General features: G+C 44.1%; 1 protein-coding gene across 2 annotated transcripts in view; it reads left to right on the forward strand.

The window, feature by feature from the left end:
• The window catches only part of DAAM2 (dishevelled associated activator of morphogenesis 2), a 266,918-nt gene that overhangs the window by 236,104 nt on the left and 13,772 nt on the right, over positions 1 to 17,042 (forward strand). For both annotated transcript variants that reach the window (XM_030557288.1, XM_030557289.1), the window contains 4 exons: positions 359 to 527; positions 1,544 to 1,651; positions 3,235 to 3,295; positions 7,714 to 7,845. In XM_030557288.1, coding sequence (XP_030413148.1) covers positions 359 to 527; positions 1,544 to 1,651; positions 3,235 to 3,295; positions 7,714 to 7,845 — 470 coding nt within the window. The remainder of the gene's footprint in view (positions 1 to 358; positions 528 to 1,543; positions 1,652 to 3,234; positions 3,296 to 7,713; positions 7,846 to 17,042) is intronic.

Here is a 17,042-nt window from a genome sequence, read left to right on the forward strand (position 1 = left end):
TTGAAGCCGCCCAACAGTACTGCAGTGTGGCCACATCTAACACCACTTGCAACGCTGGTTGCTGTAAGTGTGTCCACTCTGCAGCGCTGGCCCTATACAGCTGTACTAATACAGCTGTAACAACCAGCGCTGCAAAATTGTAGATGTAGACATACCCTTGGATATTACAGTGAGCATCTTCCATTTAGCATTTTCAAATGACATTGCCCTGGTTGAGGCCGTGATTGGCCCCAAGATTGGACGCTCTGAGACTGGGGATCCCTGGGGCTGTCCTTTGGAATGCTTCGAGTGGGAGGATAAATGCCTCCAGAAAAGCTGCTGTGATGTAACCTGGGCTCATCTTTTACTTCTTTTCAAGCCATTCTTCTGGCCTCCAAAGAACTCACCCGCAGCAAGCGCTTGAAGCAGCTCTTGGAGGTTGTCCTGGCTTTTGGCAATTACATGAACAAGGGCCAAAGGGGAAGTGCATATGGCTTCAAAGTCTCCAGCCTGAACAAAATTGCAGACACTAAATCCAGCATAGACAGGTAGGCTTGAAAGTCCCTAAGTAAATGAAAGCTACCATGCTGCTCTTGCTTCCTGTGGTGACACACTGTAGAGAATTTCAAATGATGTTTTACCTTTACATTTCAATGATGCTTTCACTCTGCAGGAACCTGAAGTGCTTTAGACGCAATTAATACAGCACTGCAATTCTGTCACATCTTGGGTGGAACTTGTCAGCTGTTTACCTGCATACAGCAACACTGCCTGTATTTAATGTTCCACAGCTAATTGAAACTGCTTAATATCCTTTCTCTTGCAAAAAGAGTCATGGAAGCTTTAGCAGCCACAAGAAGCCAGGGCCACAATTTTACATCTCATCCAAAGTGCAGTCCCTCCGACAGTACAGCATGTCTCCTGCCACCATTCCAGGGCATAGGTTCTGTACTGACTCAGAGGAAAGAGTGTCACCTACTGAATCAGTAACACCCTGCAGCACTTTAGGTTCTCCTTGGATGTCTCCCATGCAGGTATTTACTAGGCTGTACCCCCTTTCCCCCACCCCTTTGCCAGGATCTGATGAGACAACAGTTCTGAGGGGAATGGCTTCAGGCTGTCACAGAATGAGTAACTGCCATAAGTAGTCACTTGGAATTGATCCCTATCTTAAAGACATTAAACCAATAAACCTGAACTTTGTTTTAACTACTGCTATGTACTTCCTGTATACACATCCTGAGGTTACTCATCCCCTATGTAGCGACTGCCTAGATAGTTTTTTTCCTTTGGCCTGGATGAGCCTGAATTTCCATATCTAGAATGTCCTCTGCAGATCTTATGGCATACCTAAGTCCCAGCTCCCTTTAGTTCTTGGAAGGAATTATTCTTGGGAGAGTAGTCTCTTTTAATTGGTGATATTTTCATTTCATTAACAGAATTGCTGATTCGTTATGTGAAGTTCACCTCATTTGACGTACCAGATTCCATCACCAAACCCTTTGCAATGGCTGGCATTACCCCCACCATCTCTCCTTTCTCATCTGTGTCCTTTTTATTTTAGGAATATTACACTGTTGCACTACTTAATTATGATCTTCGAGAAGAACTACACAGATATCCTAGACATGCAGTCTGAGCTGCAGCATCTTCCGGAAGCAGCAAAAGTCAAGTAAGTCCAATGCTACTGTCAGTCTTGCATCTTGATTCAAAGTCCATTGAGGTCAAAGGAAAAATTTCCATTGACTTCAGTGGGCTTTCAATCAGGCATTTAGTTGCTTATAGATTTGCTCTGCTGCTGTATTCCCAAGTAAGGACTAGCTCCTCAGCTGGTGTTAATTGCCTTGGTTCCAGTGACAGCCATGCTGACTTACACCAGCTGAGAATCTGCCTCAGTCATTTGTAAAATCATTGAGAGTTTTATGCAAACATGTCCTGCTTGATACTCCTGAATTAGTCACTGTAACTGGACTGTTTGTAATTCACTGCTTATGCTGTGTGATTGGTAACCTACATTATATTATAATGTTCCATGCTGCTCCATGCTGGATAGTTGGATGTTGTTTTAAAAAAACAAAACAAAACCCAGCAAATAAGTCCCGGGCTGTTTAAGCCATCTTCAAGATGGCCATGCAAACCTTTGTACAGACACACTTTTGCGCAAGGGTTTGGGACACTTTCATTTTTCACTAAAGTTTTTGTTATAAACAAAAAAGTTCCTGTGGATATTTGTGGAAAGCAAATAAAAAGGTTTCAACTACCTTCAAAACTATTTTGGAGTTTTTCCAAAGCACTGTTCCAGAATACCAGTGTGCAGTATTTGCCCAGCCATTGTTCCTTGTATGAAGAGCTGGCTTGGTCTGGTGCTCCTGCAGCCTGTGAAAAGCAAGGGAAAAATGAATGCAGGTTATAAAGAGAGAAGTTCTGTGCTCCAAGCTCTCACATAGACATTAATTAGCACCAGTAGTGTGTTTTCAGATGTAGACACTTCTTCACTAAGGAATTGTTGAGAGTTTGAGAAACAATTTTTCACTCACTAGTAACCTGCAATCAATTTCTAGCCAGTGATTTAGAGGTGACAGACTTCATCTCCTAGTGGTAATGAAAAGTACTCTGACTTTTGTATGCTAAGGAGATATCCAGTACAACACTACAGTTTAGGAGTTTGTTAGTGATCTTTAGGGTAAGATTGTGCTAACCTAGGATGTTAGCTCATATGGGCTCCTATGTGGTGAAAAAGTCAACAGTATTTAGAAAGTGCAGGATAAAAGGATAGGTGAGTAATAAGTTTGTCCCTAATGGAATTCTGTAGTTAAGTGGGGGAGAAAATGGGTGTGAAACTGATTTCAGACCGTTGTTATGTGTGTGCTGAAGCTGAGTTCGCTGCCTGTGAATCATACAATTATTACAAACCAGCCCTGTGGCTAGCACTCCATGCTAGAGTGCTGGGTTGAGTTCATGGGCCCGGTATCTTGCATCCTGTGACAGATGTTCTGAGTTTAACCCTTTTTCTCCTCTCCATAAATACCATGGGATCTTTAATCTGACCACAAGCAGTTAGGACCTGGATTTTACATCACATACAAAAGGCAGCACAGAGCCTTTCCCCCAGTCCCCAGCATCTGGCATGGCTGGTGCCGGAGGCAGGATCCCAGACTGGATGGACCAGTGGTCTGTTCTGCTACAGCAGTTCCTGTATTCCTGTGTAACACTGCCCTTTTTGTTTTAACTGCTGTGTCTCTGTCTCCCTTGCAGCCTGATGGAGCTGGAGAAGGAAGTTAACAACATAAAGACTGGATTGAAAGCCGTTGAGGTTGTAAGTATGTCAAGATTTCCAAATCTCCACACTAAAAATGTTCCACTTGGGATCTGGGGTACTATATTTTCTACGAGAGAAGAAGGGGGCTTTCTTTTCTCATTAAGCACAATGCGTTCGCCGGGAGAAATAAATAAAAGCTAGTCCTGCAAAGCTTCTGCTGATGATCCTAGCAGACTTCGGCCTTAACAAAAGGCTCGTTTGATCTTGGTCCGCAGAGCGAGACACAGTTTGACAAATGGCGCAGACACCAAAAAATGAAATAAACTTCTTTGCTTTGTACGGAGGAATCACTGGTTGCTTCGCAGGTGTCTCACATGCCCCCCGGGGCAGGAGTAAACAGGTGGGGAATACACTAAATGTTAGGCAATTATAACCTGCCCCATCTGCCAGCAACACAAGCAGCTGCCTGGCTGAGAGAAGAAAGGCATGGACTAGATAAAGGGGACCCAGGATGAAATGTTACCCAGAGAAGTTGTAAGACAACATGCAGTGGCATTTCTTCCCACTGCTGCTGAAAGTCTCCAAAGCTGGTCTTCTGCTACCTTTGTTTCCTCAGCTGTTGGTTAACTTTTGCAGAACACTCTTGCAAAACAGATTAATGCATGGTGGTGTATTTGGATGAAGCAGCCCTCCGACCCAAGGTATTTACATCATAGGAGCTAAAGCTGAGGCACTAGTGTAATGATCCCTGGGTTCAGCTTTTTATGTCAGCACGTGGTTCCTCCACCTAGAAATCTCCAAAAAAATAAACAATACCTGCCCACCATAAGGGCATTTGCAGAATGAGTATAATTCAGAAGGCACCTAACAAGTGGTATTCATTGAGGTGGCATATTTATTAAGGAAGGGGGAGGGAAGGATAAGGAGCTTGGGATTTGGAGGTTAGATAGAGTATACTGCAAAAATAAAGGAATAATTCAACAATAAACCCAAATTACATAGTTGCAAATAACTCTCCATCAACAAGGGTCACTTTGCAAGGAAATCAGTGTGATTTAACATGAGCATCTTCAAATTCCTTATGGAGAAATCTGAGAGGCCATCCCTTTCATTTCAACTTGTAGAATTCTGTAGGATGGTTCAAAAAAGCTGTGTAAAGGATCCCATTCTATATTCATTTCTGTAGGTTTGTAGATTAATTTCTATAGAACCCGGTTTTTCATCAAAGCTAGCTTTGGTATGTCTGCAGTCACACCTTCCTATTGCAGTGTAGACATACCCTCTGTCATCCTGAGGCAGCATGGTGTAGTGGGAGGTGGTGTGGTCTGTTGGATTGAGTTTAGGGCTTGGAGCCAGGGACTCCTGTTTTTTAATCTTGGCTCTGCCACTGACTTTCTGTGTGGCCTTCAACAAGTCACTTAACTTCTCTACCTCCCATCTGTGAAATGAGGATTATAACTCTTACCTACCACAGGGTGTTCGGAGGGTTAGCTAGCTAATGTTTGCATTGAGCTTTAAACATGTAAAGTCCTGTGTAAGTGCCAAGTCTTATTGTTGTTATATCCTCTCTTGCCTAAGTTCATCTAACAGCTGCATGGCTGCATATTCCCCCTTCCTTCTCCCTGGATTTGCAAGCCATGAATTCTACACTGACTGTGTCCTCTGCTGACTGTGGGACATGAGGGCAATCATGGCATTAAACAGAGGTAAAAGACAGCATTTGAGATGTTTGAAACACAATGAGACCCTTGTTCTGTTTAGCTGTCAGTGACCTTTTCAGGTCATGCTGGTTGGCACTAACTTCCCACCCTTTTGGTGCCCTGTTATCTTTAGGATAAGGCACTTGGCTTTGTTTTAAAATATTTCAGTGTAATGCTAGTGGAAGGTGCCAGACTAGCATCTTGGAGACCTAATGTAGCCACTCAACCGGTGCAATAATCAGCCACAGAAGTGCAAGCTTCTCCCACACGACCTTGCCTGTGTGCCTTCACCCTGACCTGTAGAGACCCTCCATCTCTAGTCATGAGAGCAGAGCTCAGTCTCCATTGTCAATTCATTTTTTGGTCTCTGACTTGAGATAGCCAACAAAAGGGCTAACTGGTGGCAAGCAGAATGTCTGTGATTCGGACATCTCTCTGGTAAGAACTTGAATGAGACCTATCTCTTATACATCATGAAACAGCCTGCAGGGGGTAATAACTTTTAGCCTCTTTTTCACCTGGGCTGGATTTGAACTGGAGATCAGAGAGGAGGAGGAGGGCTCTGTGTCCTATTACTGGTCCCCAGAGCCATCCTACTAACTTCAGTGAGTCGTCATCAGTTCCTCCTGGATTAAAAGCATCAGACCCAGTGTGGATTATTGGGTCAGGAGAAAGCACTAGTAACAGTGGCTGCTGCTATGGGTGGGTGTTCGGAGGTCAGAAACGCCCACAAAAGGACATGGGATTCATGGTTTGAAGGGAGCCCCACATATGGCTGACTTAGCCAATTCCATCCTTGAAATGCAGGCACCTACTTTGGTTTTCTATTTGTGGGTTGTTTGCCCTCTTGTCCTTCCATCCGCTTCTCCTCTGCTTTCTCGTATGTGGACTTCTGGGGCAAAATCCCCTTCCCGTTCAGTCACCATTGCCCCCACCCCTTGCATGATGCTTTTAGTCTGGGCTGCCCGCACCTTCCAGTCTCACTCCTTTCACATTTTTTGGCACTTAAAATGCCACACTGAAGCAACAATACAAGATCATTGTCAGGTGTGGGGGAGAAGGTGCAACTTTTGATCACCTTCCAAAGTGTTCTCACCACAATCCTGGCTCCACTGGTTGAGAAGGTTCTTCAAGGCCCCATAAGAATAGAAGACTAAAAATAATTTCGCAGTCAGCTGCTCTTAAAGGTACTTAACCCTTCGCTTCCCCAGGTTTGTGGTGTGGTTTAAAAACAGGACACAGCCCTTTATTGTTCAGTCCAGCTTTTGGAAATCACACATCTGAAGACACAGCCAACCACTGCTTATCATGCAGGATACATTGGAGATTAAATTTTAAAATTCAGTTGGCATTTCTGGGCCTCCATCAATAAGCAGCCATGGTGCTGAAAAGGTGCCCAAGGGAGGTGGTATGTGTATGCAAACTCTTGTGCTGAAGACTGGGGATTGGTTTCCATCCAGCTGAAGTGGTGGCTCAGGTATCGGAAGGAGAGCTTTCATGTCTAAGCATGTGCGTTTTGATCAAATACTCTATAATTAAAAGTTTTTCTTTTGACTGTGAAACCAGTACCCCAGCTATATGGGAAATGCTTCCCTGCTTCTGACACTGAGTTCCGCTCCCCTTGCTATTGGTGACACAGGATATAGCTGGATTGATCACATCCTTTATCTATCCATCCAAGAAACATATATGGCCCCCATCACTGTAGTGCCTGACCACCTCACGATCTTTAATGTATTTATCTTCTCAATACCCCTGGGAGGCAAGGAAGTGCTATTAGCCCCATTTTACAGCTGGGGAATTAAGGCACAGAGACTTGCTCAAGGTCACACGGGGAAGCCTGTGGCAGAGCAGGAACTTAAATGAGGATCTCCCAAGTCCTAGGCTAGTGTTCTAACCAGTGGGCCAGCAAGTTTCCTCGATCATTCTTTTGAGCAGATTTTTTTAAACAAAATCCTTCACCTCTGATGATAGAAATACTGCAGTATCCCAGAGTAAAAGCCCAAATCCTGGCACCTCGGTTGTGTTTTGTAAAACTTTTAAAAATAAGACCAAGGCAAACACCTAAGACTGTATTTACTCTACCACATGGCCAGACAACTCCATGTCTGAACACTAACAAGGCTTTGCTCTTCCATAACGTCTTTAATACAAAGATCTCAAAGTATTTTGCAAATATTAATTGGGGACAAATGCTGACAAGCCTCAAAATGCCCCTGTGAGCTAGGGGCAATGCAGCCCTTCCTCGCTGCTGTAGAATCAGTGTGGTTCAGCAGCTCTCTGGAAGATCCTTTCTGTCATCAGCCCAGCTCCAGAACAGGGCAGCTTCCTGAAAGGCTTTCCCTGTGATGCACAGTACCACTGCACTATTAAAGAAATCAGCATTTACTTGTCATTATGACACAGTGTTATCTGAATTCCGGTTATTTCCCATTCTAAGTGTAAGTGTGTAGTGTCTCAGCTGTGTGGCACTTAGATAATAAAGGTGTCCTAGAAATACAATGAATTAGATGGATAGTAAGGAACTCTTTTTTGTTACTATTGCAGGATCCAGCAAACAGCACGTAAGATTTGCCTCCATCTCATGGCGAGTCTGCCTTTAAGTAGGTGAAAGCAGAGGTTGGGGTGGTTCTGAACTGTAGTTGCTGATGGGTATATTGGAGGAGAGACTGTGCTCTGTGTTAACCAAAACAACTGGACTTACCCAGCCCCATTCTTCTCACTGAGGAGCCATTGCTGGCTGCCACTTAACACTTCTGACTTCTTCTCTTCCAGGAACTGGACTACCAGAAGAGACGCATGCGGGAAGCAGGGGACAGGTTTGTGCCTGTCATGAGTGACTTCATCACTGTGGCCAGTTTCAGCTTCTCGGAGCTAGAAGACCTTCTGAGCGAGGCTAAGGACAAGGTAGGAAAGCCCTGAAAGTGCTTGACTGGAACCTGCACCTTTCAGCCAGCAGCTTTCAGACCCACCTTCTGTGGCTCATTACTGACTCTAACAGCTAGGAAGCTCATCTCTTCTGCTTCCTTAGGATCCTGATGAGTGGGCTAAGTGAGAGTAAGGGGGAAACTGTGTACCCTGTATTTCTCTGTGTAAGAGGAGGGAGGGAAATCCCCTAACCAGCAGACACAGCTACTTCTTTCCTTCCCCCATGTTGTGTATCTTTTTCCCAGTGAAAAGTACCAGAATGGCAGCCCTGGGGACTGAAGTCCTCTACTCCCTAGAGGTGGGCCATGGCGGTAGCACTCAGGCATGGGTGAAGTCTAGGCTAGGCCTCAGGTTCTGGATGAACCTGGGGCAGAGTCTGAACCTTGCAAGCTCTTGAGAGATTTTGGCCATCTTCGGTCAGTACCTTCTGGAGAACAGAAACCTGCCTCTGGAGCTGAAATGGAAGCAGCTGATTAAGATGCTGGGACACTAATGAGGGGAGGGTGAGGCAGGAGGCAACATCCTGACATTCAAAGAGTTTCAGATTAAAGGTGGTGATTTTGGTATCTCTATCCTATTCACTGAATGGATACAACCCAGATCCCCTCCGAGGTTCTGCCCATTAAATCTTTTTCTTCTCTAGAGCTTATTGATGAGGATGGTGTGTATGGGGGAAAATGGCAATAGTGGTTTTTGTGACACGGTGTTAGGAAATGCTGTTATTGGGAGTGCTGTCTTTTGGGTGACATCAGAAGCACAATCTCCCTTGGTTCTTAAAGATCCCACAACATGTTTATTTTTCAAGAATAGGGTTGTTAGATCTGGTCTCCTGGCAAAACTTAGCTAAATTCTGCTGATGGTAACGGCGGGAGATATATACATCTGCAAGAAATGTTGGGATCCTTCATGTTGAAAAGTACCATAAATGTATCAATATTCAGTTGTTGTCATCAGCTCGCATTTGCTTCTTTGAAAAAATCTAGTAAGGGAAGTGTGGACCTCTGAAGAGGTGCCAGCTCTTTGCTGATGACTAAAAGCTGGCATTAATCCCTCCATCTTCTGGTTGAATGAGAAAGAACATGTACGAAAAGCTCATAAGGATATCAAAATATTTAAAAGAGAACAAGTCCTAAAATAAACAGCATGTAACGGCAAAGCTGTCCTGGTTGGCTGGTATATTAAAAGCAGTTGGCCGTCCAAAGCGAACAAGTTATTTCCTTTGGACCAGTTCGTTTCCATTGCTGGTGTCAAAAGCTTGCAGTGAGAAATGTGAGGGTTCAAGCTGAACTGTGAATAAAATATCAGTAACTGGGTTGCCAGGCCTCCTGGTTTTCAGAGGACAAGCATGATGCTGGAGGAGGATCAGGACTATACAGTGTCCTGTCACCATGCTGTGCCATAGCTCTGATGTAACATTTCATCACAATGGGGATGACTTGGCTTTTCAAAGTTGCGGCGTTTGCCTCACAGCACACACCACAGAAATCATAACAAGAGCTGGTTGGTTGGTATGGCAAAAATTGAACAAAAGTCCTCATTTGGCTCTGATAGCAAGGGAAGGATGGCTTATGTTCCAGACCCTCCACTTCTGTTGTAGTATGGCTTCCCTAAGAGAACTCCTATTCTGTGGGGTATTTTGGACCTCTGGCTTTTATTCTTGTCTGGGATCAAAAAGCTGCAGAGATACAAAAGAGTGAAGAAAAGAGCTGCTGGGGGAAGGCAAGAGGTAAGCAGACATTTCAACCATCAAGAAGACTCTGGTTCAGTTTAGTATAAATTTTGAGTATGAGTTTGGGGTTGGTTCCTACAGTATCCAAACCATTTTACCTATCATTATAAAAATGTACTTTGTCCTCCCCTCTTATAGCTGCTGTAGCACAGAAGAAGTACATTCAGTTTACAAGCACTGACTGGCACAAGGTGGTTTATCTTGGGGTCAATAATGGGTTAAACACACAAAATCATTCACTCTGAGCACCAATATATTTCCTTGATCAGGCCAGGGCAGGAAAAAGGGGATCCTGTTGCTTTAAGGATAATTGGAGTGTCTCCCCACAGCCGGACCAATATGTCTGGAACTTGTTGCTCACGTTTTTTCTCATTTGCCAACATAAAGCATTTAACAAGAGAAGTTTTATTTTAATGACTATAACATACTTAGGAAACCTCTCTCCCATTCCCTATTACCTTCTCCTAACACACCCCTACTATTCTTGAACATATGCCTTTCCAGCTTCTGCTGAACCTAGAGCTTTGGTTCTCCCACTGGCATTGAGCTGCCTTGGACTCTCTGTCCTTACCAGTACTGTGCTATTTCTCATGTTCACTTCTTTTTTTCCCCTCTCTCCTCCTGCTCCTTTTTCAAAACGGGAAATTCTCAACAAAACAGATGTGCTTCCCAGAGCCCATAACAGCTCCCATACTCAATGAGCTCTCTGTGTTTGCTGAATCGTGAGCTCTGTCCCTGCCATGGAAACTGCTGCTACAACTGCCCAGCAAAAGTAGGACACAACACAGAGATCTCACTATTCTGTTCCTTTTGATTTCTAGAAATGAAATGGGGAGTGGGGGGAAAGACTTGAAAAAAAAATCCTAATAAGCCCTGGAAGAAATGGTCTGGCTCACTGATTTTAATAATGAAGTCCTGGTTTTAACAGCTGGGATTGAATAGCGTTCTAAATATAGTACTGGCTAATTGGTTGCCAGGAGTTAGGCAGAGCCATCTTTCCTGAGCTTGGATTTAAAACAATACAAAGTATCTTTTCAAACCTGAGAAGTGATTTTTAGGTGTCTTTAGTGCTGGCAAAATGTGCTCTGTATTTATTGAGATTTATATTAGAAATCCGCTCCAAAAGAGCCCTACAAACCTTTGCTCCTCTCTGCTTCTCTAATATTCATTGATAAGAGACCACTCCAGTAGACAAATCAGCGGAGTGCCAACCAACAATGATCTAGCAGTAAAAGCTCCTACGGAAGTCTTCCCATTTCCTCACTGCTAAGTGATACAAAGGGCCTTACAGCCTGGCCTGGTCTGGAGGACAGTAGAGTCAAGCTATTTGGGACTAAGGGCATGGAACGAGTTCCAAAGCTGAAGGTCCTTTGTGGAGAACATCCCACCTGCCGCCTTCACTCTGCCGCTCAATACCTCCACTGAACCCAACACGGAATGGAAGGAGAAGCAATCTCTCAGATAGATCCTCGACCAAACGAACACCTTAAATTTTACCCATAACATAGAAGATAGCCGACCAGAGCTGTCTATTTACCCATGGAACGGGTATAACACAGGTAGTGCAGTTTCCCCACCTCCTCCCACAGCCACACCAGTGCACCTCAGAGCCACCACACTTAGTGTTGGGAGAGGGAGTTCAATCTCACATGGCCCATGCAGTCTTTGGCTTCTTGTCTTAGACAGACAACAACAAGACCAGTTGATGCCAATTATCCCAGTGAAGAAGTGATGTTTTAAATTTAAGGGCCAGAGTCTCAGATACTGGCGTCTCACTTTGCAAGTGAAATACTGTAACCACTATCATCTGTGCATGCATAAAACAGATGCTCGGTTAAGGTCAAGCTGAAAAGTTTACCCCAACTCTCTTAATAGGTTCATTCAGAGTGCTGGGCACTGTTCTGTTGCTGGCTTTTTCACCTTCAGTGCACTATAACACCTGTGAGGGGTTGGTTTTTTTAAGGAAAATTCACAGATTTGATGAAGGGATTATATTTTCTGCCATTTCCTGTGTGCGCGGAGGGGGAGGGATTGAGAGAAATTCTATCCTAAAACTTATCACCAATTTTCACAAGTTTGATCCAGATGAAAAATTGCTTTCTTCATAGGAAAAACAGGATAAGAGTGAATGTCACCTGAGAAAACTGCCCTTCTTGGTTTTGTGGGAAAACAGTACAAATGCTGAGGCCAAATCAATGTAATTTTTTTCACAAGTTCTTCCCGTGGTTTAAATTTTATTTTTCTACTTGCTAGAGATGACATTTACCCATAAGGCCTCTGAACCACTAAAGTCCCATATAAGTGCTGAAGATACACTGAAGTGAAACAACGGCATTGTATCTGTTCTCTGCACGTGGGTGAACTTCACTCTGTGTGTATAGTTTATAATAAATCTGTTTGTAAAACACTTTTTGGCTCATTCTGGAAGAAAGACACTATGTATATTTCAGACATGATCACTACCATAATGGTTAGAATTCACAAGCTGGGTCTGCAGCACAGAAACTGGAATAAATATAAAATCAACAGCAAGCATCCTGCTGCCTACAGTTGCCCAGTACAACAGCATAATAAAGACAAAGAAATAGCCTTGGCAAGGTTAAGACGAAAGGGAGGTGGGAGCCTGTCCATTCTCAGTCTTTTTTTATGGCTTGACGATGAACTGATACCTCAAGCAGGGGACTAATATTGAGCATCATTGAGATGGGAGGTCAGAATCCACGGGATGCCAGTAAATTTGACAAACATAGTAGCGCTGTTCTGAAGAGCAGCAGAGGAAAGTGAAAATCCAGTTAAGATGATAGCCATTAATGGCAGAGAACTACAAGACGCACAGGGATACTTCAGTCCAAGTGGCAAAGACAGAATGTCCATTTCAAACACAAAAGTTGTCCTGTCGGTTTTTTGGAACTGGTTACTTCTGTCATCTGCTGAGACTAATGGACTATTGGGACAGTCAAGCTGGGGCAGGTTCCAAGAGACATGGACAGATTCCAAAGCTCGCCATCTCAAACAGAGCCATTTGGTAAATAAATTACCTATTCGACCTACACTAAATTAGAAATGCAGATGGCCCAGGACAAGTTATCTAATGTGTCAGAAATGCTCATGGTGTCTATACTGCATGAGCAGGGTTGCTATTGGCTACTATGGAGCTAGCTCAAATGTCCTTTATGATCAATAGGTTTCAAGGTGATGTAGTGTCTGGTCCAACCTCTGTGAAGATCGATGAGAGTCTTTCCCCTAACAGGCCCATAAAAGGCAGAGTAGCATTTAGTTGAACTGCCTTGCTGCAGAATTGGAGGCTTAGTAGCAACAACTTTGGTGTTGCTTGACTAGGGAAGACCTTTAAATTTTGCTCAGAGCAAGTGGTGTAATTCATTCTTCCCATTGCTAGTCCCTCAAGAACGGTTGGAGACTTCAGGATAATTCTCATTGTTGCTGGTTTTTCTCCTGTACATACATCACCTCGCCCCTACCCTCCATTCCTGCTGCTTCCAATGGGGTCTCTGCAGCCCACTTGATGTTTCATTGGCGGGCACAGCTGCGAGCATGTGCTGCCGTCCCGTTTTCCGTCTCCTTGTTGAAATAACTTTTTAAAATAAACAACTGTCTAAACCATTTGCTTTGGCAAAGAGAGGAATTCAGTGGAAAGTTTGGCAGGGGGAGGAGAGTTGGCAACAAGTTACAGACTTGCTATATCATGAGATGGAGGAGTGATAAGTTGTCGAAATGAATTTATTTTAATGAAAAATATATACCAGCCCATGTTGTTATCCTCCCTCCACCCAAAAACCCACATTTTCCATCTTGCTTTGCCATATATCTTCCCCCAAATGCCTTAAGTAATAAGCAAGTTTCTATCCATGTTCCAGAGCCTGACATCACAGAATATCACAACATAATATAATGCTTAGTACTTACATAATTTTCATATGTGGATTTCAAAGCACTTTACGACAGAGTCTGCCATAAGTACCATTGTTCTCATGTCACAAAAGGAAGCTGAGCCAAAGAGGTTCATGGTATGTCTACAATGGAATAAAAGACCCATGGCTGGTCCAAGTTAGCTGACTTGAACTCACAGGTCCCAGAGCCCAAGCTCGAATCTCTACACCCCTGAACAGCCCCTTAGCCCCAGGCTGCTGACCTGGGCCAGCAGTGGGTGTTTAAGTGCTATGTAGTTGTACCCTAGCTGACTTGCCCAGGGTCACCAAAAGCATCAGTGGCAGAATCGGGAATACAACTGAGATATTCTGATTCCCAGGGCAGTGGCCTGTCTTCTGGAGCATTCTGGCTCTGGTGGGTTCAGCCTGGTCAGCAATCTGATCAGTGATGTCTGGTTATGAGAGCTTGGGATGTAGTCCTAACCCCAAAGATGTCACTTGCAGCAGCATAGCACCTTCCTACACCAGGGGAGTGGGAGGAAGGGACCGAGTCAGAGAGAGAAGTACCACCTGCTGAATCACCAGTACTACTTCCTGCAGCATACTGTGGTTTCGGTGGAGGGCTCTCATTCAAGTAATGGGCAGGGCTGATGCTACTTATGCTAGAAGCATTGACGAGATCATTAGAGGAAGTGATACAAGCTCAATCAATTTTTTTTGTGTCCGCTTATTGAGAATGCAGCATTATGCCTATCAGGAACCCCACAATTACCTGCCACAAACAGGGCCCAAATGATGAAGGCTTGATGGCACCTCGGAGAATAGTTCATCTATCCATGAGCGGAGAGGGCAGAAGGTTCATGGCAAACCCATCTTCAGGTCTCTGTGCCCACTGTAGAGGGTACTAAATGAAGGAACCACCTGTAGTCCAGAATAACCTCCTGGAGTGTCTCTGAGATGTGGACTGGAGTTGACACAAAGAGGCATGAAATGCAGCAGGGCTGTCTCAGACGCTAGGGCGTGTGTAATTCACTATTTCAAAGAAGATTAACGTGTCATTTCTTGGTAAGGCCGACAGCTCTTGTAAAGAATTGTGACAGCCCAGGAGCACACAGCAGGCTCAGCCTGAGGACACACACATGCAGAGTTAATGAGCAGCCAGCCGGGGATAAGCCAGGCAATCAGAAATTTCCACTTCAACAAGGAGGCCCATTGAGTGGTAATCACCCACCACATGATCCCGACCATTTTACACTTCAAAGCTGCTTTTAAGGTAAAGGCTGTGGGAATGCATCACATGCTGCTCATGCACTGTAGGGTGGGCACTGGGAAAGTAATGTGTTTACAGTGGAGTGTCCTGGGTGGAGATGATAAGTTATGAGAAGCACTTGTTGCAAAACCGATACAGTTGATAAGTAGAGAAAGTACTAAAATAGAGGGGTGTGTTTAAAGGGTATGAAGACAACATGAGGTTTCCTTAGCATCCCAGCTTCAGTGATACTTGCATTTAGAGTAGTCTTCAGACATTGACTAACTAATCTTTGCAACTCCCATATGAAGTAGAGGATAAGGATCTACCATCCTCATGTAACACATGGGGAAACTGAAGTACAGACAGGAAAGTGACTAACAGGGGTAGTAAATTATTTTTTGTTAAGGTCCAAATTTTGTGGTCAAAGTATAGTCAAGGTCCAAACTCCAGAGAAGAAAATAATAAGTAAATAAGATTTTTGGGGTCCATTCAAAAGCGTCTAGCAGTCTGGATTTGGCCCGTGGTCCACCTAATGACTGCCACTGGACTAGCAGAAAGTCATATTGGTGGCAGAGTTGGGTCTAGAATCCATTCTTCTGGTTCATATTCCTCTGCTCCTATCGCTTTTTTTGAGTGGGAACCAGAGAGAAAACATTTAATTAAATGAACCATAATTTTGTTTCATAGTTCATTTGTTACCTTTTGTATAATTGTAGCTTGTATGTTTCTACCTTTCATATTTCATTGCTTTACAGTAAGCGAATGTGGCATCATGAGGTGTCAGAGTGCATTCAACACAGTCCTTCCTCAACATTACTTCAAAATTTAGAACCAGTTATATTTATAAGACTCTCCAATAGTTATTTTTCTTTGAGGGTATTGTGCCTCGAAGGAGACAGTGGAACTCTGTGACACCATTTAGTGGGCGGAGCAATGACCAGAGCATCCCTGCTGATGAAGCAAGAGTAGCTGGTGCATGGTAGCCATTGGGCAAATGGCAGCAGGAGTGTAGAGCGTGTGCATGCAGGTTCCCCCCTTTTGAGGGAATTAAGAATGGCACTTGGGAACTACACACATGTTATATGTAGGCAGGATTCAAGAGGCCCAGGAAAGGGGGGACTAGGCAATACTTACATACTCGTGGGATTGCCCCCCCTCCCTCCCCACTGGTTTGAACCAGTTAGTGTTTGTGCACCATCTCACTCACCTTCCCAAAGTTCTATAATCCAGAGCAATGTTAAGATTCATTCAGTTTCTGCACTGGTGCTCCCATCCCTACCTACAAGAACCTCTGTGACAAACACTGACCTTGGCTAGATGTAATGACTGCCCATTGTGTGGTGTTGCCAGGGACTAAACCCAGGATCTCCAGTGCTAAAAGCACAAGCTTCTGTCACTTGGTCTAACAGAGCAACTCTTCCTGCTGGCAGCAGTAATAACCTCTTATCCTTTGTGATCTAGATACTAGTGAGAAGCTGTACAGAGTTGAGAATTTGGATTCTGGCCCACCTTTGAGTAGATAAGAGTCATTCTGGCAAATTTTGTGGGAGTTCAAAGGGCAGGAAATTGCCTAGAACAAGAGAGTGACCATTTTTGTGCATGTTTTGTGTGGGGAAGGAATGTCGCTGGTCTTGATTTGTGCCTTACTTTTTAGTTCTCTGCAAACCACAGCAATGAGTTAAATGGGAAAGGAATCCCTGACTAGGTCTGTCCCCCGTCGTAGTAGAATGTTCTGGGCTCTTTGTTCTGTGCGTGATGGCAGTGTCTGTGCACTACAGAGGTCTCCCCTCTTTCTTCACCTCTCCCCCTGGCCTCCCTTGGCTGATTGGCCTCTAATGGTAAAAAGAGAGAACTTAGCAAATGGATCTTCTTTTTCAGGTTCCATTGGGGCCATCTCCACAACCTCTGGTGTCCCTGGGGAAGGGCTGGAGTCCCCCAAAAGATATAATGCTTACTCTGTACCGTAATTTTCTAAATATATATGTCCAGAGATGGGGGTTAAACTCAACACAACAGGCATCCATTGCCATCCTGAATTTGTGCCCTGCAGTCTCTGATTCTCTTGTCATGCTCGCAACTTGTGCTGCTTGCAGCAAATTTTGTTTAAGGTCAGCTACTCTGAATTTCTCTGTTGTTTGGGTTTTTTTTTTTTTGCCAAAAAGCAACTGTTTAAAAGAACTAGACTATTGCTGCAAACTGCTTTGGATGAGCCTGGCAGGAAGAGCAAAGAAGAGGGAGTGTGGGGAGAATTGCAAAATTTCACAGGCAGTGTCAGAAACAAACTGTTCCTTCACCCATTTTTGTTAAG

Source organism: Gopherus evgoodei, chromosome 3, assembly GCF_007399415.2.
Source record: "Gopherus evgoodei ecotype Sinaloan lineage chromosome 3, rGopEvg1_v1.p, whole genome shotgun sequence".
Taxonomy (NCBI): domain Eukaryota; kingdom Metazoa; phylum Chordata; order Testudines; family Testudinidae; genus Gopherus; species Gopherus evgoodei.